The sequence below is a fragment of the Asterias amurensis genome, chromosome 13 (assembly GCF_032118995.1).
Source record: "Asterias amurensis chromosome 13, ASM3211899v1".
NCBI classification, from domain to species: Eukaryota; Metazoa; Echinodermata; class Asteroidea; order Forcipulatida; family Asteriidae; genus Asterias; species Asterias amurensis.
The window spans coordinates 4071230-4094611 of NC_092660.1; the positions used below are offsets into that span (position 1 = coordinate 4071230).

At 37.3% G+C, this 23382-nt stretch overlaps 1 protein-coding gene across 2 annotated transcripts in view; it reads right to left on the reverse strand.

The window, feature by feature from the left end:
- Positions 1-294: 294 nt before the first annotated feature.
- LOC139946055 (tetratricopeptide repeat protein 39B-like) overlaps positions 295-23382 on the reverse strand; it is a 32519-nt gene continuing 9431 nt past the window's right edge. For both annotated transcript variants that reach the window (XM_071943650.1, XM_071943649.1), the window contains 13 exons: positions 19288-19392; positions 18321-18529; positions 14344-14476; positions 13663-13762; positions 12841-12906; positions 10453-10561; positions 8999-9126; positions 8043-8204; positions 6713-6919; positions 5801-5912; positions 5029-5146; positions 4154-4270; positions 295-3143 (listed from right to left, as the gene is read on the reverse strand). In XM_071943650.1, coding sequence (XP_071799751.1) covers positions 2927-3143; positions 4154-4270; positions 5029-5146; positions 5801-5912; positions 6713-6919; positions 8043-8204; positions 8999-9126; positions 10453-10561; positions 12841-12906; positions 13663-13762; positions 14344-14476; positions 18321-18529; positions 19288-19392 — 1783 coding nt within the window. In that variant the 3' untranslated portion in view covers positions 295-2926. The remainder of the gene's footprint in view (positions 3144-4153; positions 4271-5028; positions 5147-5800; positions 5913-6712; positions 6920-8042; positions 8205-8998; positions 9127-10452; positions 10562-12840; positions 12907-13662; positions 13763-14343; positions 14477-18320; positions 18530-19287; positions 19393-23382) is intronic.

Here is a 23382-nt window from a genome sequence, read left to right on the forward strand (position 1 = left end):
CATATGTACACTACTGGGAACAAGGTTGCCACCACTTGACTTTCTCCACTGAGTCTATAACCTCTTAATAATAATTTACAACATGTCTTATCATTTTATCTCAACCCGTCTCCCAAAAAAGAAAAAGTGTTTATAATACTGGTAATACGTTCTATTGCATGGCTTCTTTCATATTTGAAAAAAGCCAACGTGCTTTGCACCATAAAAAAAGTTATATGCTGAAGTACCACTAAAATAATTGATAAATACATAATTATGAATGCAGTTGGTAATGACTGTATTTATTTTTTGTAATAATTGTACATCCACTGAGTTTACCTCATTATCGTTGTTTTTAGTGATTATTATTTTTTATCTTTGGGGTGTTTTTTTTTATAAATAAATTTTCCATAATGCCTGTTTTTTGCTCATTGTAACTACATGTAGATCATTATTATTTTCCATGTGTAAATTCGTTGGTTGTTGTTAGTTGTGCTGTACTATTGCTGTAGCTGCCTGCTACTGTCCGTTGATTGTATTACTAATATTATTTTTATTAACAACTAGTTAATTTTTAATTTGTTTACTGATTTAGGGGGTTTATTGTGTATTTTCCCGTAATTTCCTGAATGTTAAGCATTTTGCGATTTGATGTAAAATGCCATATCAAGAATAAATTATTATTATTTTATATGCATTATAGAAATGGATCTAATATTTTAAAAATTTGGCATACCTATCTCAAACATTTCAGCACCTCGGAATAGTCAACTAAATCGATGGCGCATCATAAATGCTTTTATAATATTAATACTAATACCAGTCTCTTTCCAAAATTTCATTACAGTTATGGTGTGACTTTTATTACACCATTTCTTACTTTTTATTCAGTGGTCCCTTTAGATTTTATAAAAAAGACAAATTAAACCGGTAAATTTCTATTCAAAAGTATCACATGTGCTACCTCATCACTACATGACCGACAAAAATTGGGCAAATTTCTCTAGAAAAATAATGATCCTAAATTACTGAATATTTACTCTAAAATATTTTACTCTAAATGCAGCACTTTCATTAAAAAAAGTCAAATATCAATAAATGAGTTAAATTATCAATAAATAATTTTTAAAATATTGTTTCGGATGTTATTGCATTTGATCAGCATGTGTTACATTGACAAAAACTTATTACACTTAACTGGACCCTTGTGTGCGGTATTCTTTATTTGAGGTTAAAGCCCAGTTCATGCTTCCTGCGAATGCGAATAAGATACAAATTTTGACATTACACGATTTTTGCAGTGACTGTTTCGCATCACACGTCAACTGATGTGATTTTTTCGCTGCTTTACCGGGCTTTACTTTAATTACAAATATCTCTGGAGCAAACTCCAGTTCAAAAAGACGATTTCATGTTGTTGACTTTTTGATAAATAACTTCATAAACTCTGATTGTTTTAACCCATAAAGCACACCTTGGATAATCTCTTAATTTTATACAAACCCTTGTAAATGTCTAAAGTTACCGTACTTTACTACCCCACTTTTCCTTTTGCATTTTAAACCCTAAAATGTTTTTGAGGCTTTTTGAAGTTGTGTATATATATATATTTTGTTAAAGGCAGTGGACACTATTGGTAATTACTCAAAATAATTATTAGCATAAAACCTTACTTGGTGACGAGTAATGGGGAGAGGTTGATAGTATAAAACATTGTGAGAAACGGCTCCCTCTGAAGTGACACAGTTTTCGAGAAAGAAGTAATTTTCCACGAATTTGATTTCGAGGCCTCAAGTTTAGAATTTGAGGTCTCGAAATCAACCATCTTAACGCACACAACTTCGTGTGACAAGGGTGTTTTGTCTTTCGTTATTATCTCGCAACTTCGACGACCAACTGAGCTCAAATTTGCACAGGTTTGTTATGTTATGCATATGTTGAGATACACCAAGTGAGAAGACTGGTCTTTGACAATTACCAATAGTTTACACAGCCTTCAAGTCTTTTGCACCAAATGATCTTGCTGATTTGTGTTGCCTTGGTACTATCCAAAAGTCAATAGTATTTCCTGAGTGGTATTGCCCTCTCATGATAACATGTATACTATGGGTCAAACATGTTGATTGGTGATTGACACTTAAAAGAGTTTAATTATTAAATTTGGGGGCATGTCCATAGATATACATTAAACTTACAGGGTTTGAAGATAATGATAGTGGAAAGCTTCCCTTCAAATATTACATACTGAGGTGCTGTAGTTTTTGAGAAATGAGTTTTAAAATGTCATGAGAATACGTTTGTAAATTATTAAAATAATGTTCGTCTCATGAGACGAAAATTATTTTCATGACACTGTTTTACTCATTTCCCAAAAACTACAGCACCTCAGCACGTAATTTTTTTCAGGGAAGCTTTCTACTATCACTATCTTCAAACTGTGTAAGTTTAGTGTAAATCTGTGGACATTGTGTTTTATGTCCTACAAAAGTTACATAGACCCTTTAACCTGTGACCTTTATCCGTCAGTGCTCTACAAATTGAGCCATCTGGACCTATGTTGGCAGTCTCCCTATGATGTCAATATCGTCGTTCAGGGAGAGGGGGGGGGGGGGGGGCTGGGTCAGAAGCCAACGAACCTGTAACTGCCATATAGCCAGGGAGCACACTTAAGTTTATAATACAAGGAAGTGGCAGTACAGGGATACACCTTTAAGGGGGAAACTTTTTTAGTTTATTTCAGACATAAACAAAATAACTCAAGGGGATAAATAATTAATTTCGGGGTGATATCGAACTAAGGCTCTTTTAATGTTGCCGACAAGGTCACTGTAACAGCGCCCCCAACATGCCCAAGCATATTTCTCACCACGTATGAGTACCTACTGGCACGTTAACTGTACACATAAGAACATCGTACTCAGGTAACTCAGTTCGTTACAAACCATGTTCAGCTCTTTGCGATGATGTCCTCTGTTGCCTCAGTAGCTGTGGCACCATCTTCTCCGTTGACCGTCTCAATGACAGGGTCATCATCGACGGAGTCCAGTCCCTCTTGAGACGTAGCGTTATTGTTGCTAACTAAGTTCAGTTTGGCGCGTAGGTTATTAATGGCCGAGTGAACCTTGAAGTGAAGTTTGTTCTCCAACATGAACTTCTTCTTACTCCTGTAAATAAAAAATAGGAATAGTTATAACTTTTTTGTTTGTTGTATATTTTGATTACAAACATGTACCAATGCCCTTCACTCAAGTAACCTGGGCCCAATTTCATAGAGCTGCTTAAGCAAAAATTTTCGCTTAAGCAAAAAAAACCTTGCTTAGTAAAATCAGATTACCGGCCAAGACTCCACTCAATTGTTATGCTAAGTAAACAACAGCTAAATACCAGTCACAAGCAATGTATATGGCATGAAATTTTGGCCAGTAAACATGTGTAAAATAAGCGAGCTATTTTCGTGCTTAAGCAATTTCTTTGCTTAAGCAGCTCTATGAAATTGGCCCCTAGGTCATTTGGGCCAATAGCATTCCTGTAATCTTTTTCTGCTCACTGTGGAGTATACAACCATGGGCTGTCGTGGTGCTCCAAAGGCTTTTTCAAACACAATATCAACCTCTATTCTTGCAGGTACTTATTTATACCCCTGGAGTTTAGCCTTTAAGAAAGACTCTGCTAAAGTCAGCATGTGAGGCCATTAAATTTTATTTGCGTTGATGGCAGAGTTCGCCCCATGCACAAGCTAGCATATTCGGCTACACGCGAATTGCATGCCGGTATACACAATTTTTGGCCAATGTGCAAAAACTATATACTTCTTCTAATTTCCCCAAAATCAACAAGATAAAACTGTACAGAATGCCCTAAATAGCACAGTAGGGATTTTAACACCAAGATAAACACCAAGTACAATGTACCGACACCGGGTGGTGCTCGATGTTCTTTTGTGTGCAGTTAAACATGCGCCTTGTGCGGCTTGTCTGCTGTGATTTGAATATTGGGGGTCATTTTAGGGACCTGCGCCTTGTCCGCCGAGCGTCTTATCCGCAGGAAAATACGGTACGTGTAATGTTCATATAAGTCCATTTCCAATTATCCCCAATACTGTTCTTTGTTCTTGTTATTTTGATTATCTGTTGGAATGGAAACAATATAGTCTTGAAATGAATGAAGAACATACCTTGAGCGTAGAAGGAATAGTTTAGCTTCTTCTAGTCTATTGTGTTCCAGATAGAGCAAACCCAGTTCCATCGTTGCATACGGCACCAGATAATTGTTGTACACAATCTTCTCCTCTCTAAAAACATTGCAAATATCCAGAAGAAGTTTAAAAACTCATTATTCTGTTAATGAAGCTTGGGCTATCCCATTTCACGAAGGCGAAATGGAAAAGCCAGATTTGACAAAGTGATTACATTCTGCAACAATGCATGAATGAAACGCATTCCATATTTGTATTGCAAAACACACATAGATCCTTGTCATTTGAATTTGTTCACAATAAAAACACAAAATAGACATGGAAACTCATCATTCACCCCACACTCTGCAAAATTCACACCTCAACAGTCTATTAGTATGTATGTGCACAAAGACACAAATGGGCATGTAACACAATATTTGAATGGATTCAGGCATTTGTAAGAACCAGAAAATTAAGATCACAGTCATAAGTTATTATGACGGACATCACATTTAGTGCTGTTTTCCTGTTTTGTTCTGTAACCTTGTAACGGGCACATCCGCCACAAGCCTCGGCTTTTAGGATGATGCCTCCATGTGATGTGAATTTGGAAATAAATGTTTTATTGATTGATTGATTGATTGATCTTCGCTGCCAAACTCATATCTTATTCAGTTGAATTTAGTGTTACATGTACAACATTTTTTCAAAATTAGGGACTTTCTCTATTTTTTGGGACTTGGGATTCTCAAAAGTAGAGACAGTCCCTAGAAAATTGGGACAGTTGGAAGTTAAGCAGTCTATTGCTAGCACACAAGGGTGGTATATAAGCTTAGATTTATACTACTGCTTAGCAATGAGAGTCTACTTACTGTTCCATGACTTCCTGGAAGCACATCTCAGCCTGGGATGGTCTCTTCAGACATTTTAGACAAACTCCTTTAAGAAGCATCGCTAAGCCGTAATCATCAGCATAGCATACATTGGTATCTAGACATCAAAAAGGAATACACAAAGTCACTTAGTTTTATTAAAGCCATTATACACTTTCCGAACAGAAACAAAAAAAGTTCACAGATTTACAAATAACTTACAGGGTTTACAGAAGGTTATATGGTAAAAGACTTCTCTTGAAATATTATTCCATGAAATGCTTTACTTTTTGAGAAAACAGTACAACAATATCAATTCTCGATATCGAGAATTACGGATATATTTTAAACACATGTCATGACACAGCGAAACGTGCGGATACAAGGGTGGGTTTTCCCGTTATTTTCTCCCGACTCCGATGACCGATTGAGCCTAAATTTTCACAGGTTTGTTATTTTATATAGAAGTTGTGATACATGAAGTGTGGGCCTTGGACAATACTGTGTATCAAAAGGGTCCAACGGCTTTAACAGAGTCAGTAATCTGAATGAGTTTTACCTTTTGTTTTATTGAGTTCTCTAAATGTCTTGTCAATGGTGTCTTAACAGAGTCAGTAATCTGAGTGAGTTCTACCGTTTGTTTTATTGAGTCTGAATGAGTTTTACCTTTTGTTTTATTGAGTTCTCTGATGTCTTTTCAATGGTGTCTTAACAGAGTCAGTAATCTGAGTGAGTTTTACCGTTTGTTTTATTGAGTCTGAATGAGTTTTACCTTTTGTTTTATTGAGTTCTCTGATTGTCTTTTCAATAATGTCGACCACCGGTACCACCAACTCATCCTTCTTACCAATGATGATGAAACCATTCCATGTATAAATCAACTCCTGTGTTCGACAAAAAAAACAAAATACAAAACTTTTAGAAAACAGAGTATGGAAATTATACATCCTCATCAAACAAAACTGGTAACCAGAGCCAGAAGTGTTCCTAAGGCCATAGGCACCAGTGTCTTGTAGGTCCTATGCACCAGTATTACGCGATCGGCCCTTGGCACCACTGGTGTATTGGGCCTTGAACTTGTTCAGTTGGGCATCGGCACTAAAGTTCTTTAGGCTCCAGACACAAGTTGGTGATGAGTTCTGCGTATCGCTGGGTGGAGTTGAATAGAAGGCGGAAAACTAATATTGATGATGTTATGGTGAATCTTGTAACACATGGTGCACTGATGTAGAAGTCTTCTGGTGTTTAATTGGTCCAAATTGAGTTGTGTTAGGAGAGGTGTGATACTGGAAGTGCGGTCGTAGACTTCGCATATGTATCTGACTGCCTGGCGTTGAACCGATTCCAGTGAGTAGATGTTTTTGGCTGTGTGTGGACTCCGTGCGGCTGCTATTTATATAAACTGTACACAGGAACAGTATTAGCGAGTCAACGCTGAATAAATATCCAATCAGTTTCTACTAATACAGAGTTCTCCAGGACAAACGATCACTGACTACGTCACGAACCCGTAGAATGTCACTGTGGGTCTTGAGGGACAGCTGACGAGCATGGAGGTCTTTCCGTAGGATGTCGAGTATGTTAGTTTGCTGCATATATGATGCGGCTGCTGCATACTCCAGTTGGTAATTACTTAGTCTGATAATTACTTTACTGATTGATAACTGATAAAAAAAATACATACCAATCCAGCGAGGGTGTTGACCGTCCCATGCTCTAGAAACTTCTTACTCTTCTGAATGGCAAACTTCTCAAACGGAATGGATTTGCCCGCCACGCGTTGTTTATACTCTGGCACTTTACTGAACATCTCTGCGAGCTTCTCTTTTGTTTGTTCCGTTTGGTCTGGACACATGGACATGAAGCAAGCCTGCTGGTAGTAGTACGTTGCCTAGAGAAAGGAAAGCACAGTTGCTAACTAACTTCATATTTTTTTAATTCGCAGTATTTTTGACCGCCTTGTGAGGGCAGTGTTTCTGCGAGTGAAAAGCTTATACTTTGGGCACTGGTGATGGCTCCCTTGAACCGCTCCACTGTGGGAAGTTCAATGATGTCCTAGGGGAGCCCATTCCAGTTACCAACCTCGTTCCCAGGGGTGATCGATCCCCTTTTTTTTCCCAGCATGCCTTGCCAGATCATCACCCCTGGAAGTGTAACTCCAAAATATCTTAATATAAGGGATATTACAATTAGTCCTGAGGTTGATCTGTTCTGTGTTGGGCGTTAGTCGCGCACACGCTGGATGCGCTGTGTGTAATAAAAGTCATAAACTTGCCTCTGCGTTCAGTGTTGCGTGACAAAAAAAGTGAATACGTAAATACGCACGTGTTTTGGCGTATAGGGCTTTTTGGTGACACAGATCGGAGTTTCCCTCCCAGGGGTTAGAGACGCGTCAGAGCTTGCGTCATACGGCGAGGTTGTCCCAGTTACCTTCAGTTCTTGGGTTGAAACTTTGTTAATAGTTGTCAGATCTTTAGCCGATTTGTACGAATCTGTTTTACGGCGTCTTGGCTGAATATAGTCTGGGATTGGTATATGGCAGGTTGCTTGTTGATGGCTTTGTGGAGCATTGTTACAACTATCTTGTCAAGCTCAACATATTACTGTTTTAAATTAAATTTTATTAACCACCAACTTCGATATTGTACAACTTTGCCAAAATAGAAGAACTCACTTCTGAAATATATTTAAATTAGTTTATTTATTTATTTATTTATTTATTTATTTTTTGCACAAGCAATTTTTTATTTATCTATTTCCTCAAAACCTCAAAAAATGGAGATGGGGGGGTACAATTTTGCCAAAATAGAAGTACTCATTTCTGCAATATATTTAAATTAGTTTATTTATTTATTTATATATTTTTTTTTGCACAAGCAATTTATTTATTTATTTCCTCAAAACATCAAAATATGGAGACTGGGGGTACAATTTTGCCAAAACAGAAGTACTCATTTCTGAAATATATTTAAATTAGTTTAATGAGACTGGCTTCACAGAGCATGCTCACTGACCTTTGACCAGCGGCTCTCTTTGCATAATTTATCCGCATATCTGCAAGCCATTAGCCAATCCAATTTGAAGGCGTGGCACCACATGAGCTCCCAGTAGCAGATATGATGGAACTGTCTCCATTGTTGCTGTGAAGCAATGCACTCGGTGAACTTATCTATAGCCTGAATAAAATAATCACACACAAATTTATTAATTTTTATAATAATAATAATAGTAATAATAATAATAACGAGGTCTTATGGAGCGCACAAATCCACAAAAGTGCCCAGGGCGCTATTACAGAGAAAATTCAAAACAAAAACAACAAAGAACAGATTAAATACAAAAGAACGGATCTATAGACATGAGATGTGTTTTGAGAGATGTTTTGAAAGAGTGAATGGAAGTGGAGGTAGTTGATTCCAGAGATGAGGTGCTGCAATAGAAAAAGATCTGTCCCCCCCCCAGGTGCGATAAGACTTGATTTCTTGAAGAAGATATCTGTTAGCAGAACGAAGGTTGCGAGATGGTTTGTAGATGTTGAGCATGTCTTGGATGTAAGCAGGTGCTTGCCCATTTAGAGATTTGAAAACAATGAGCAAGAGTTTTTATATTAATACACCTCGATCAGCATATTGGGAGGGGTAGGAATCGTGCATAAACTTTCAGTTTTAGCTGTGTGAGGAAAACCCCAGAAGGGGGAAAACCTTTGCAATCAGGTAGGGACTGAAAACCAAAGCCACATGCATGACTTCAGTCGGAGGTGGGATTCGAACTGGTGTCCACAGAGGTGAAAGGCAGGGGAAAACACACCCAAACTATTGGACTCTGATTTATGGTGGTATGCCTGATCCCATATCAATTTACTAACGCAGTCCTCAGTCCAACACCATTCAGTAACTCAACACCCAAACTGTTGGACTTCGATTATGGTTGAATGCCTGATCCCATGTAAAGCATAACCGCTGGTTCTTACCGACGTAAAGTTGCCCATGATTTCTTCTATCCGTCCATCAAAGTATAAAAAGGTCACCCCAGTAGGATACTTCTTAAGACAAGGCGCTAAGACTTCACGAGAATGATCTACGTCCCCATCCGCTGTACCTATTTGGCATTCAACAATATAAGAGTTAGTTGAAATCAAACAGTCAAACACAAAAGAAAATACCAGACTCAACTTCTACTGGTTAAAGCCAGCACTGGGGTGGATTTCACAAAGAGTTAGGACCAGTCTTATCTCGAGTTAGGACCAGTACTGGTCCTAACTTAGGACTATCCATGCAATTTGTATATCTCCTAGGACTAGTCCTACTTGAACTCTTTGTGAAATCGACCCCTGGGGTGGATTTCACAAAGAGTTAGGACTAGTCTTATCTCGAGTACGACCAGTACTCGTCCTAACTTAGGACTATCCATGCAATTTGTATATCTCCTAGGACTAGTCCTAAGTTAGGACTAGTCCTAGCTCTTTGTGAAATCAACCCCTGGACACATTTGGTAATTGTCAAAGACCAGTATTCTCATCCCCCAAAATACCAAATCTGTCAAAAGTTTGACTCAATAGGAGACTTTCAAACGCTAGGTGGCAGAATGATTACCGGGTAAATTTCCATTGTTTACATAGTTCTTAACATCCCATAATTCTGAGCACAATGCATTTACCCGGTAAGTCTGCTGCCCTCTATCGTCCCAGAAAGTCTCCTATTGGTCATTGAACTTGGGAGAGAATAATGAAAGAAAAAACACTCCTGTTGCACAAATGTTGGTGCTTTCAGATGTCTTATAAAAGGTTTCAGGCCAAGTGTTTTGACATTCGAAAGAGAAATTATAATGTCTAAAAAACATTTTTACTTCATCAGAGGGAGCCAGCTCTGGCTTTTATCACACGGCCACGACCCTGAAGGTTTTAAACAGCTGTTTAAGAACTCGTCGCCACTCTTTTATTCCCTTAGTATTATAAAAGGTTTCAGGCCAAGTGTTCTGACATTTGAAAGAGAAATTACAATGTCTAAAAAACAATTTTACTTCATCAGAGGGAGCCAGCTCTGGCTTTTATCACACGGCCACGACCCTGACGGTTTTAAACGGCTGTTTAAGAACTCGTCGCCACTCTTTTATTCCCTTAGTATTGGCTGAAATGTGTGCGTATCCGCCTGATAAGCTAGTTCGTGCATAATGAATCCCCTGCACACATAAGATAAATTATGCTTCTTGTATTCAGCAAGGATTGTTGATTTGTGTTCACCGGGGCTAATAGTTGGGACTTGTTTAAATTTCTCAGACAACACTGTGTGACACACTTCTACTCCACTCTCTATTTGCTCAGTCTTTTTACCATCAACCATATTGACTTATGAAACCTCTATCTTTACCAGCTGCCACATGCTTTGTCCATTTGCTGTGCTAATTGAACCAGAAATTATTATTTACCGAATGCGTACGTTGCGACTGTATGAAACGAGATGAGCACCGATGAACACAGCGGTGCCCTGAGGCTTGGTAACTGACTGCCGATATCCAACTCCGACAGACCGTAGTCCTGAATAAAAAGAAGACAAAAAGCTTTGGTCATGCTGAGTTGGGTGTGGATCCCTGGCTATATGGCACTTAAAGGTTGAATGGCTTATGATTGGCACCCCGAAACAAATATTTAAAAAAAAATAGGAAGACCGCTAACAGAGGGCTAAATAGATCAGTTGGCAGATCGCCAGCAGGTTAAACCGGCAGTCGCAGGTTCAAATCCTGTTCTACTAAATTTTTCTTTGTTTAACACCAAATGAATTAATTGACGTAATATATTTCTTACTAAATACAACACACAACCAGCTTATAAAATTTCACTTAAATTCTTGCATGTTTTAGTGGAAGAAAATTTGTACATTTTGTCAGAAATTCTGTGGATAATCCAATCAGGCTTATTTAAATTGGAGAAATTGAAATAAAGCCTGATTCATAACGCAGACAATTTTGCCATCAAATTTTGTGCTTAGCAAAAAAATAGCAGGAAACCACGTCACAAATTGTACATGTGGCATGCTATTTTGGCTGGTAACCTTATTCTGGTAAGCATAATTTTGTTGTTCTTATTAGCTACTTTTTGTGCTTAAGCAGCTCAGACAGGGGCCAATTTCATAGAGCTGCTTAAGCAAAAAATTTGCTTAAGCACGAAAATAGCTCGCTTGTTTTACACATGTTACTGGCCAAAATTTCACGCACTATACATTGCTTGTGACTGGTATTTAGCTGTTGTTTACTTAGCATAACAATTGAGTGGAGTCTTGGCCGGTAATTTGATTTTACTAAGCAGGGATTTTTTTGCTTAAATAAAATTTTGTGCTTAAGCAGCTCTATGAAATTGGGCCCAGATCACACAACGCTATTTAAAAAATTGGGACTAAACAACCCTAACTATTATACTCCACACACCCCAGTGCCCCAGTGATAAATTCATGTCTTGGGCCAGACTCCCCTCCCGATTCCCGCCCTATTGATCCGGTGTAATTGAAGCTTAGTCAAACAAGCAGAGATGTGCACTGAATCACACTCAGGCACTGCTCAAAGATTCAATATTAAAAGCACTGGACACCTTTAGTTATTACTCAAAAATTATTAGTATAAAATAATTACTTGGTAACGAGCAATGGAGAGCTGTTGATAGTATAAAACAGTGTGAGAAACAACTCCCTCTGAAGTGACGTAGTTTTTGAGAAACTAATTTCTCAGTAAAAGATTTGTATATGAGAAAGACTTCAGGTCTGATGCCATTCTCATGCCTCAGAAAGCACACAAGTTTGTGCAACAAGGGTGTTTTTTCCCGTTTTTTTTCATCTTGCAACTTAGACAATCCAGTTGAGCCAAAATGTTCATACATTTGTTATTTTATGCATATGTTGAGATACACCAAGTTAGAATATTGGTCTTTGACAAATATTACCAAAGGTGTCCAGTGCCTTTAAATCGCCGTTAGTCATGTTAGTCAGTGGCTCCACACTCCGCAAACAATGTTAGGGGGGAAGGAGGCAGGTTTGCAGGCACTTAGCTCCCTCTATGTTGCTCTTCAGTATTCAAATAGTTTTAGCACAGTTCTATAATTCCCAACGCCTGTGACTTACTGCTTAGAAAACTTCCCAAGTCCATATTTAACCTACATGCCAGAAGATGAAGTGCATTTAGCATGGAGGGCCTTCAATGACTATTCCTTCCAATACTGAAACAGTAACTCTGTTACATTAAAAGCAACATTCAGGCATCTCTGTTACCTTAAAGCAACATTCGGGTATCTCACCACATGGCCCGGCTTCTAAATGATGCATCCCACACTTGTTTTCCACCGGTTTTAATAAATTTGAGTGTTGACTTGTTTGGGATTATGAGAGTTTATTCTTGTTTTGTTTACTTTCCTTCAATATGTCATTTGTGAGTTAGATTTCAATGAAGTCTGGTACAATGACTTGCTTAGTCACAAGTTACTGCTTGTCTTTTGAGTTCCTCAGACTATAGAGACTGTGATTTTATTTTGATGCCGTGTACAAAATGTTTATATATTTTTTTGTCATTTTGATTCTGATCTTGTGACAAATTTTCTGGTCCAGTACTAGTTTTGAGCTGCAAGCCCTGCAGTTGATTTCACAAAACTTTACGCAACTGCGTAAGTCCACCTGCCCAATGTTTATGGCGTAAGTTGCGCCATCAACGTTGCGCAGGTTTTGTAAGATCGGCTGCTGCTGTCTTGTGGATTTATTCCCCAAATTGAAGCCCCAAATTGAAGCATATCTCGATCTTTTGTTAATTTTAAAAATTAGTAGACGAATTTCTTACCCTATCTCCTGAGAATCCCACAAATTCCAGCAGTTTCATGACTTTCCTTGGCAGCATGGAAATCATCTAGTGAGAAGAGGAGAGAAGAATGAGAAAGAAAGAAAGAAGAGAGTTGAATAAGTTCTCAGTCTGTGCTGATGGCATTCTATCAGAGAGCTCTTTATGCACACCACTAGTAGTCATGGCTTGAGGCAACGACTGCAATCATTCACTCATGTAGAATACATGAGACTCTCACAGTCTCACTAGACATCATAACAAATAAACCCTGGTGCACTTGAAGCTTACAGCACACAATGGCCGAGGCAAGGGGAGGTGGGGGGGGGTGGGGAGGGCCAAGCACTCGTGTAGAATACATGAGACTCTTACAGTATCGCAAGACACTGTGGGCCACATTCAACAAAGCTGGTAGACAGAAAATTGTACTTATCAAATTCATTCTGCTCAGCAAAATTTAGCATAGAACCAGTGACATACAATTATGTAATACTTGGTATTTTGCTAGTAACTTGTTTCTGTTAAGCAGGACTTTTCAGTGCTAAGCAATGTTTTGTACTGTGCAGCTTAATGGCATTGGGCCTGGTAAGTCACAGTTACAATGACTGATGCATAAAATATAGAGAACATAGGGGTTTGGTAGTAAGGAGGGGTTGATTTGATTTTGATTTGAATTTATTTGGATAAAAACATGTCAAAAATACATAGACAACAGGAGAAAAGACGATGAAATAAGATAAACCAAATTAGAACATAAGATAAAATTACCGCACAAATAATGTTAACAGCTAATTCCATTTTCTCAATTAATGTATATAAACCTACCAGATTAAATGTGCCGATTCCGAATCGAACCCCACTTTCAAAATTGATCTTAGATGATTCGTTCTTCCACGTTCTAAGAGACAACATTTGAGAGCAACTCCTGCAACAGATAACAAAATGCTAAGGTTTTACTGATCTTCAGTCTATACATTTCTATCACATCATATCTGTATTTAACAAATACTTCTTATCATCGACAATGCCTTTGACATAATTATGATCATCATAATCATTGGAAATATTCCTCTTGAGATTTGGTACTGGTATGGACTTTCCTCATGCCTAAGTGTCGTACAGATAGGTACAAGATGTCCGCGATTCCTTAAATTATCCGTAGTTTGCCTTAGACGGAAATACTTCCTAGTGAAAACTATACCCTTTGTTGTGCCCTTTTATGTATTTTGTCTTGTATCTTCTTTAGTGCTGTTCACATGTAGCTTTTCTTTGTCAGTTCAAGCTTTTTGCATTTGCTTTTGTGGTTTTTCTTGTAATTTTTTAAATAATCATATATAAATATTTTTACCTAAACGAATTATTTTTACATGTAAATGTACTGTTCAGCCTGCTTGGCTTGGTAAATAAAACAGCCAGACTAGAACCTTTTGAGCTTTTAGATTGAAACTTATCTGGGTTTTTTTTTATAACAAATATTCCTGTTTTTGTCTCTTCTCTAAGTCTTACTTATATGACTGGTAACCACTCCTGATCTTGAGTCCACCTTTGATGAAGCTGATGAGATTGTCGTCCTGAATGAACGTGATTAGCGCCCTCTCTAGGATGGATTCTGCGTAACACAACTCACCGTGTACCTCCACTGTGCAAAAATAAAAAAAACACAAGTGTTCAAATAAATAAGGCATTTTAACTAACCACGACAGTCATTCTAATGTTAAAGACACCGGACACTATTGGTAATTGTCAAAGACCAGTCTTCTCACTTGGTGTATCTCAACAAATGCATAAAATAACAAAACTGTGAAAATTTGAGCTCAATTGGTCGTCAAAGTGGCGAAATAATAATGAAAGAAAAAACGCCCATGTCACACGAAGTTGTGTGCTTTCAGATGCTTGATTGCAAGACCTCAAAATTTAATTCTGAGGTCTCAAAATCAAATTCGTGGAAAAATTACTTCTTTCTCAAAAACTACGTTACTTCAGAGGGAGCCATTTCTCACAATGTTTTATACCACCAACCTCTCCCCATTACTCGTTACCAAGTGAGGTTTTATGTGAATAATTATTTTGAGTAATTACCAAAAGTGTCCACTGCCTTTAAAGGCACTGTATACCTTTGGGTTTTTTAAACATCTGATTTTTTAAATCCTATTGTAGTTGTATACAATATAATTAACATGTGAAAATGTTGAATGTGTTATACAGGATTAGTAGAGCTAACAAAAAAGTTACAGAACATGTTGACCCATTTCACCTGACGTCGTCATCAGAAAAATCTTGACAGAATGCGCCATACTGGTGGGCGATTTCACTGTGCGTTTTCATAAGACCTCTATGCATATAGTATGCTGTGCGTTATGCAGTGAAGTGCGCAATTTAGGCGACGCAGCGTTAATACATCAAATAAAATTAAAATAATGTGAAAATTTGTGGTTAATTCATCAAAATAGGGAGAGAAAAATTGCACTATTTCCAGCTAGTAAACATGTCGTCCTTAATTTTGGTTGTATTAGCCAAAAGCATCTGTTGCATTTTTAAAGGTTTTCAGACAAAGAATATGACATAATTTCAGAAGGAAATATTTCAAATAAAAAATTATACTACAATGAACTTCATTTGAATGAAATTGAACAATGATCTTTTTTATCCTGACCAAGCCTTTATGATAGCTTTAACTAAGTTGATGTTTACAAATAAATAAACAGCTTTTTCCCCGTTCAAACCCTACACTTAAATAAAAGTATATATAAACAACTAGATCCGAGTAGAATAAACTGTCACTTTTTATCTATTGGGGAAAGGTGAAACTCTAACAAACAACAAAACAACGAGGGAAGACTGGCGCCGCTGAAAAGGTCAACTTAGTCTGGCCTCCGTTAAAGTTGCCTGTAATTGCTTTTAGCACTGAATCCTGATACAGGATGCATTATAATGTTTCCACTCGCCATTTTCACGTAGAAATACAGTATTTACAGACAGACCCCTTACAAATATAGGGTGTTGCTATGGAAACAACCTATTTCTATCATGCAAAATAATAAATATCACATTATTTAGTAGTTGGAACTCTCACATTATACCGATGCTTAATTCATTTTTATCAATCAGTATTTCTAGGTGTTTTTTCACATGTGTTTTGTCGGTTTGTGTATCTGGGTTTTGTAATATTTTTTTCACAAATCGTGACTGAGTCGGCACTAATTTTTATTGCAATACAACCTCCCAACAAAAATATAATAACATGTACATAACACTCTCTTATGGCATTAATGCTCGAGCACACAATCACAACCATGCTTCTCCCCAGGTTTTTCCAAAATTGTGGGATATTCTGGACCCAAATGTGTGGATGTTTCGCCGAAGCACGCTTCCTTGAAAGGTTTTCTACTTTTTAAAAGCCCTATTGTGCAATCAGAAAATTGTTTTTCTGTGATCTTTTTATTGATTTTTTTTATTTTGGGGTGTGTATCTGCCAAAAATAAACAAGAAATCATGATTGAATTTGGCTCTTAAAAAAGGGCACAGCAAATTCCCTCTGGTAAGGGCAGTTCTATGAAAAAAATTCAAATTTATATCGGAACTTTGCACAGGGCATCACAGCAACAGCACAGGGCATCGCAGCAATTGCTCTGGGTGCCGTGGGTTATTTTGAGGCATGCGTTATTATTAAGGGAATAAAAGGGTACCAACGAGTTCTTCAACGGCCGTTTAAAACCAGGAGGGTCGTGGAATAACAAAACTGTCTGGGGTATTTATGAATAATTGTTAAAACTGGCAAACTTGTATAGCGCCCTAATCATGTAAACATGCTCTAGGGCGCTCAACATGGAAAAATAGACAAACTAAAACATAAGAAAAAACGGAATTATAACAACGGGAGTAAAAATTCTTTAAAACATTCAACAACAAACTTAATCAATAGAAATCCTAAAGTATTAAAGGAACACGTTGCCTTGGATCGGACGAGTTGGTCTATTAAAAGCGTTTGAAACAATTTGTTATGAAATGCATATGGTTAGAAAGATGTTTGAAAAGTAGAATACAATGATCCACACAAGTATCACTCGAATTTGCACGGTTTTCCTTTTACTTCGCGAACTATCACGGTCGGCCATTTATGGGAGTCAAAATTTTGACTCCCATAAATGGCCGACCGTGTTAGTCGACAGGGTAAAAAGAAAACCACGCAATTTTGAGGCATATTTGTGTAGATCATTGTATTCTACTTTTACAATATCTTTCTAACCATATACATTTTACAACAAACGGTTACAGAACGCTTTTCAAAGACCAACTCGACCGATCCAAGGCAATGTGTTCCTTTAAACATGCAATTAGGTCTAAAATATCAAAAACAAAACATTGTTACACATTGCAAGCAAAAATACATGGATTATTGACATTATTAATGTATCCTCTACATACTACATGTATTTTATATATTAAGCAGGTATTTTACACTTTACGACTTTGTGAACTAATCATTGAATTCGTGACCATGGGGAAATCTAAAGTCTAATTTGACGACCCTCTGTTCAGACACATTATCATTACGAATGAATCAATGCGGATCTGAGGTAACTAGGGAATATAATTTATGATGGTATTTCCAATTAGCTTGGAATCCACTGATGGAATTATTGACACGAGCTACATGTCGATGGAGGAGGTGAGTTTATAAAGTGTAATGGACCATGACGTAAAGTGATGACTAACCGTCACATGCCAAATTTGCATATTGATCATGTGACGCATTGGTGGTAGAATGGTGTTGTGGTCTTCAACTACCCTGCCTTTAAAGGCACTGGACATTATTGGTAATTATCCAAAATATTTATGAGCATGAAAACTTACATCGGAGAGCTGTTGAAAGTGTTACATTGTGAGAAACGGCTCCCTCTGAAGTAACACAGTTTTTGAGAAGGAAGTAATTCTCTCACTCAAATATCTGAGTTGATTTCGAGACCTCAGCTGAGGTCCCAAATTCAAGCATCTGAAAGTACACAACTTTGTACAGCAAGGGTGTTTTTTCCTTCCGCTATTCACTTGCAACTTCGTGACCAATTGAGCTGAAATTTTGACAAGTTTGTTATTTTATGCACATGTTGAGATAATCAAGTGAGAAGATGACTGGTCTTTGACTGTTAATAAAGGTGTCCAGTGCCTTTAAAATTGATACAAGATGGTTGTTTGATGTGTTTCTGAGAACAATCATCAGGGGCCAATTTCATAGAGCTGCTTAAGCCAAAAATTTGCTTCAGCACGAAAATAGCTCGCTTATTTTACACATGTTACTGGCCAAAATTTCATGCCATATACATTGCTTATGACTAGTATTTAGCTGTTGTTTACTTAGCATAACAATTGAGTGGAGTCTTGGCCGGTAATCTGATTTTACTAAGCAATGAATTTTTTGCTTAAGCAAAATTTTTTGCTTAAGCAGCTCTATGAAATTGGGCCCAAATCAATGGATACTTTCTTACCGTCAGTGTAGTTATCGTAGTTTGGCCTGCGTACCATCTTGGACATAGATTCTATCATGGTACCACGGCGACGGAAACGATTAGCGACCTCGATGGAGTTCTTGACACACTTGATGGCCTCTGTGATGTCATCCGGGTCAAAGGTCATGATAGCTTGGATATAGCTGATGGTGCCGTAGCCTAGGGCGTGGTACATACTCGATGAAATCCTTTAGGGATAAATGATTAAAAACTCTCATGTAATTAACTATTCTTGGCAGAAAAACTCTACGATAATGTAAAACAACCCGGGGCCCAATTTTGTAGAGCTGATAAGCACAAAAATTTGCTTAGCATGAAATTTCTGCCGCGATAAAAACAGGATTACCAGCCAAATTTCCACATGATTTTTAGGATAAGCAAACAAAAGCTAAATACCAGTAACAAGCAATATGCAACAAATACAAATTTAGTCGATAATCCAGTTTTTATGAAGGAAAAAATTTCATGCTAAGCAAATTTTGGTGCTTAGCAGCTCTATGATTGGGCCTAGGTGTGTTCCACTTACAAAACATCATTTGCAAAGAATTTCTGTAGTAACAATTAGGGCAAATGCTGGCACAAAAAAAATGATTGTGAAACTTCATTTAGTTTTTCTTTTATCTGCATTAAAACTACAGTTGACAATGAAATTTAGAACAGTATTTCTAGGGTGTTTTTTTGTTTTTGGTTTGTAAATGGCCCTACATATGCCTATAGCTTTGAAATAACAGATGCGTCTTTGTTGGTCTGTACACGTACCAATTGATACATACAAAGCACAAACCGACAACAAGCCTTGTTGTCAGATTCCTTTAACATCCGTGAGTTTATTTTCTTTCTATGCACATAAAAATAAACCATTCTGGATTGAACGTCTGTCTGAATAGCAATCACTCCTCATTGCATAATTACAAACAAGACGATCTTCACCCCGTTCTAATCTCACCATGGCTTGAGGCGAGATCGAGCCTCGTTGAAGTTGTTATTTAAGAAGAGATCCAAGGAGACTTTGGTGTCTTGTATTGAAGCGGCTAAGTCCATTCCTGCAGCCCTGCAGAGAGAGAAAGAAAAGGAATTAACGGTTTAACTCAATTTATATTCAATTTAGGACTTGATTCGAGAATGAATGAAGGCAGGTACTCTGGTGTTGACATTGTGTTTTAAATAATCCAAGCAGCGAATCTCTTCAATCAATCCGCTGCATATAAATAATTTTCTTAAGACGCTCCAGGACTGTCTTCCCATCACCTTACGCACCTCAAATTCACTGCCTAAGTTTCAAGAAAAGCACTTTAAAATATCTTTTTTCTCAGTAGTTTTCTGTCAATTGCTTTTCGTTCCTTTGTTGTATCATGGAGGTAGATTATCTCTGTGGTTGTATTATTTGCAACGCTGTTGTCTGTCTGCTTAAGCGACGTGGTCTAAATAAAGTGCCGCTATACAAACTGTACATGTAGGAAGTCCAGTAAATGTAAGTTATAATGTATGTATGTACAATAACTGTAGGTATGTTAATCTGTGGTGGTGTGAAGTCAGACCGGGCAGTAAGAGATGAACGAACTTTGGGTACAAAGTCACAGTACAAATAGTGTTATCAATGTTAGTGATGGTGAACAGAAATGTTGTTTCATATTGAACACAAATCTGTTAATACACATGACTGAAGTGTCGTAATGTTAGCATACTTTGAAGGTTAGACAGGATTGGTTTGGATAAAAAACATCATTGTTTAATTCAAGCTCTGAAAGCTTACTGCTTACAGAGTTTTTTTGGTGAAGTATTTTTCTCTAAAACACACATCGGTGTTAGGGTAAAACCCAAATAAAAGGAACACGTTGACTTGGATCGGTCGAGTTGGTCTTTGAAAAGCGTTTTGTGACCGTTTGTTATAAAATGCATGTGGTTAGAAAGATGATGTAAAAGTAGAATACATTGATCTACACAAATATGCCTTGAAATTGCGTGGTTTTCTTTTTACCTCTTCCAATAACACGGTCGGCCATTTATTGACTCCCATAAATGGCCGACCGTGTTAGTTTGCGACGTAAAAGGAAAACCGTGCAATTTTGAGTGATACTTGTGTGAATTATTATATTCTACTTTTAAAACATTTTTCTAACCATACACTTCATAACAAACGATTTCCAACGCTTTTTAGTGACCAACTCGTCCGATCCAAGGCAACGTGTTCCTTTAATACTTGTCTCTTGTGTTTTCAATCTCTTGTGATTCTCTTGTTATGCCCCCCCCCTTAAAAAAAACAACCTTGTCACCATCTTCTTTGTTCATTCCTTCGCTTTTTCTGTGTTCTTTCTGCCTCAGTGTCTCTCTCAATTGTTTCTTTCAACCTACCTGTTCTGTTACACTAGTGTTATACCTGTTCATATAAACCAAGTTGTCAAAAGCCCTCAAAAAAATCCCCCCAAAACCAGGCCATTAACATTTTTTCTTCTCATTATTTTTCAAAATATGAATCTATCTATAAATGTCATGTGTAATGTCATGTGTTATGTTGTTGTTGTTAACTCGTGTATAAACATACCTGCATTAAATTTTCAAAACAAAATAAACCTGTCACAGCTGCGGCCGTGATCATAGTTCAAGATAAATAAAGCAGTATTGTACTCGGGTTTTAAAATCTTAATGGGATACACCGTTCATATATTATGATTATACTGCTTAAAGGCAGTGGACACTATTGGTAATTGTCAAAGACTAGCCTTCACAGTTGGTGTATCTGAACATATCCATAAAATAACAAACCTGTGAAAATTTGAGCTCAATCGGTCATCGAAGTTGGGAGATAATAATGAAGAAAAAAAACACCCATGTCACACGAAGTTGTGTGCGTTTAGATGGTTGATTTCGAGACCTCAAATTCTAAACATGAGGTCTCAAAATCAAATTCATGGAAAATTACTTCTTTCTCGAAAACTACTTCACTTCAGAGGGAGCTGTTTCTCACAATGTTTTATACTATCAACCTCTCCCAATTACTCGTTACCAAGTAAGGTTTTATTCTAAAATTTATTTTGAGTAATTACCAATAGTGTCCACTGCCTTTAAAGTTAAAGTAATACATTGCCTTGGATGGGGCGAGTTGGTCCATGAGAAGCGTAAGAAACCATTTGTTATAAAACTGATATGGTTAGAAAGATATTTTAAAAGTAGACTAAAATGATCCAATGCAGCTCATAATTGTGAGGTTTTCATTTTATTTTAGATGGCTGATCGATCTCAATGTTGGATTACATAAAGTGCTTACACTGCCAGCAACTGTTTTCCGCAAAAAACAATTCTGTAATGTTCCTTTAATGGATTTGGAATTAATTACAGAGTGATAGACAGTTTAATCTCTTCAACTGAAGGGCAATCACTCTAACCAGAAGTCCATTTTCAATTTCTAGCTAGCGGGAGACGCTACAATCTTAAGTGTTTCTCATTCACATTGACAATCGTAGCCTTGGACTCGGAAAACCTTTTTAGTCCTTGCATTATTTAACCATCCTTTTTATGTTAATTCCACCACAATAAAGAATTTGTGTTCATTGAAATGTCTCCAAAAATGTCAAGAAAAGAGGTTCATTTGATTGAGTTCTTAGAAACTGACTTGGAAGATGGTGCATGAATGGTAAAACAATCCTTTTCACGTTCAATCCACCACAATGAAGAATTTCTTGATGGAATGTCTCCATAGTTTTTGGGGTTTTTTTTTGTTTTGTTTTTTTTATGCAAGTCGCCAGACACACAAGGCCTGAAGGCCACTTCAAGGTGTGAGCTACAATTTGTTCTTCTTTTCCAAATAGAGGACGTTGCCACCTACTCCTAGAGCTGAAACAGGGTTGCCCCTTTTACAGTCCATACGAATGTAGGCTTGGGTATCATCAGTCCGAAAGCCTGGCCGGTAGAGCAGAAAGCACTACCTCCCCAATTTAATTTTGGTTTGTCTTGAATGCCGAGAAAAAGAGGTTGATTTTTTTTGTGTGCTTAAAAACTGACATGGAAGACGACTGTCTGTCTACAAAACACCTCAACTTCATTCTCCACTCTATTTGAACATCACATCACACTTCACTTCTCTTGATACCTTGTGGTAGCACATTGGTAAATGGCAAACAGGCCATATGGTTAACAATTAACCCTGCTTGAATTCTTATCCATCATCAGTCAATGAATAATTAATTAACAATAACGATGTCCTATTATGATACCATGCACTTTATCCAGCTGGGTTATGGACAATTATTTTATGTGCCATGTCACGACAATAATTAATATCCAAAAATGTTATTGTTAAAAAAATCCACTTCTTTTGTTTAGGACCACAGTTTCAGTTGGAGGGGTGTCGCTGTGTCTTTTGGACACTGTTTTGATTTTTTTTTGTATGTCATTTACATGTAAATTTATTGTAAGTTAACAATTTGGACAACCAGTTTTTGAATTTTTCTAGCAAATTTGGACATCCTTTTATCAAATCCTGGCTAACACCTTAGACCCAACCACCATGGTACCCTGGTCTAGAACCCTTATTGGACACCATCTTTAATGACCAACTATGAAAACACGCCAGCAAGTCTGCACTGCGCATGACTTTTTAGCCAATCATGACAGATCTTCTCAAGCGTGGACGTTTCATCAGCAATGGCGGCCCACGCAAGGGGTCTAAGTGTTGGTCAATTCAGATAAAGTGTCATGCTGTGCGGGCACACTGAGAAATATAGACTAATTGAAGACAATATTAATTACGACGACCAAATTTAAAATAAAATAAAATTAATTCCAAATATTACTTCATTTCACATCAAACCACAATGAGTCGCCTCGATTATAACAATATTTCATTTGCTCCCCAACAAAGACTTCTTCAATTTTGTTGATACCGTTTGCTCCGAGTGGAAACCATAGTTGAAAATTGAACAGTACAGTGACAACATTAATAACTTAATTAAACCCCAGTGCAAACAAAGTGCATATTTGTACAATGATAATTGCTATTTATTTATGAATAGCCAGTGTTTCTATCATAGAGGTAGAATTCCTA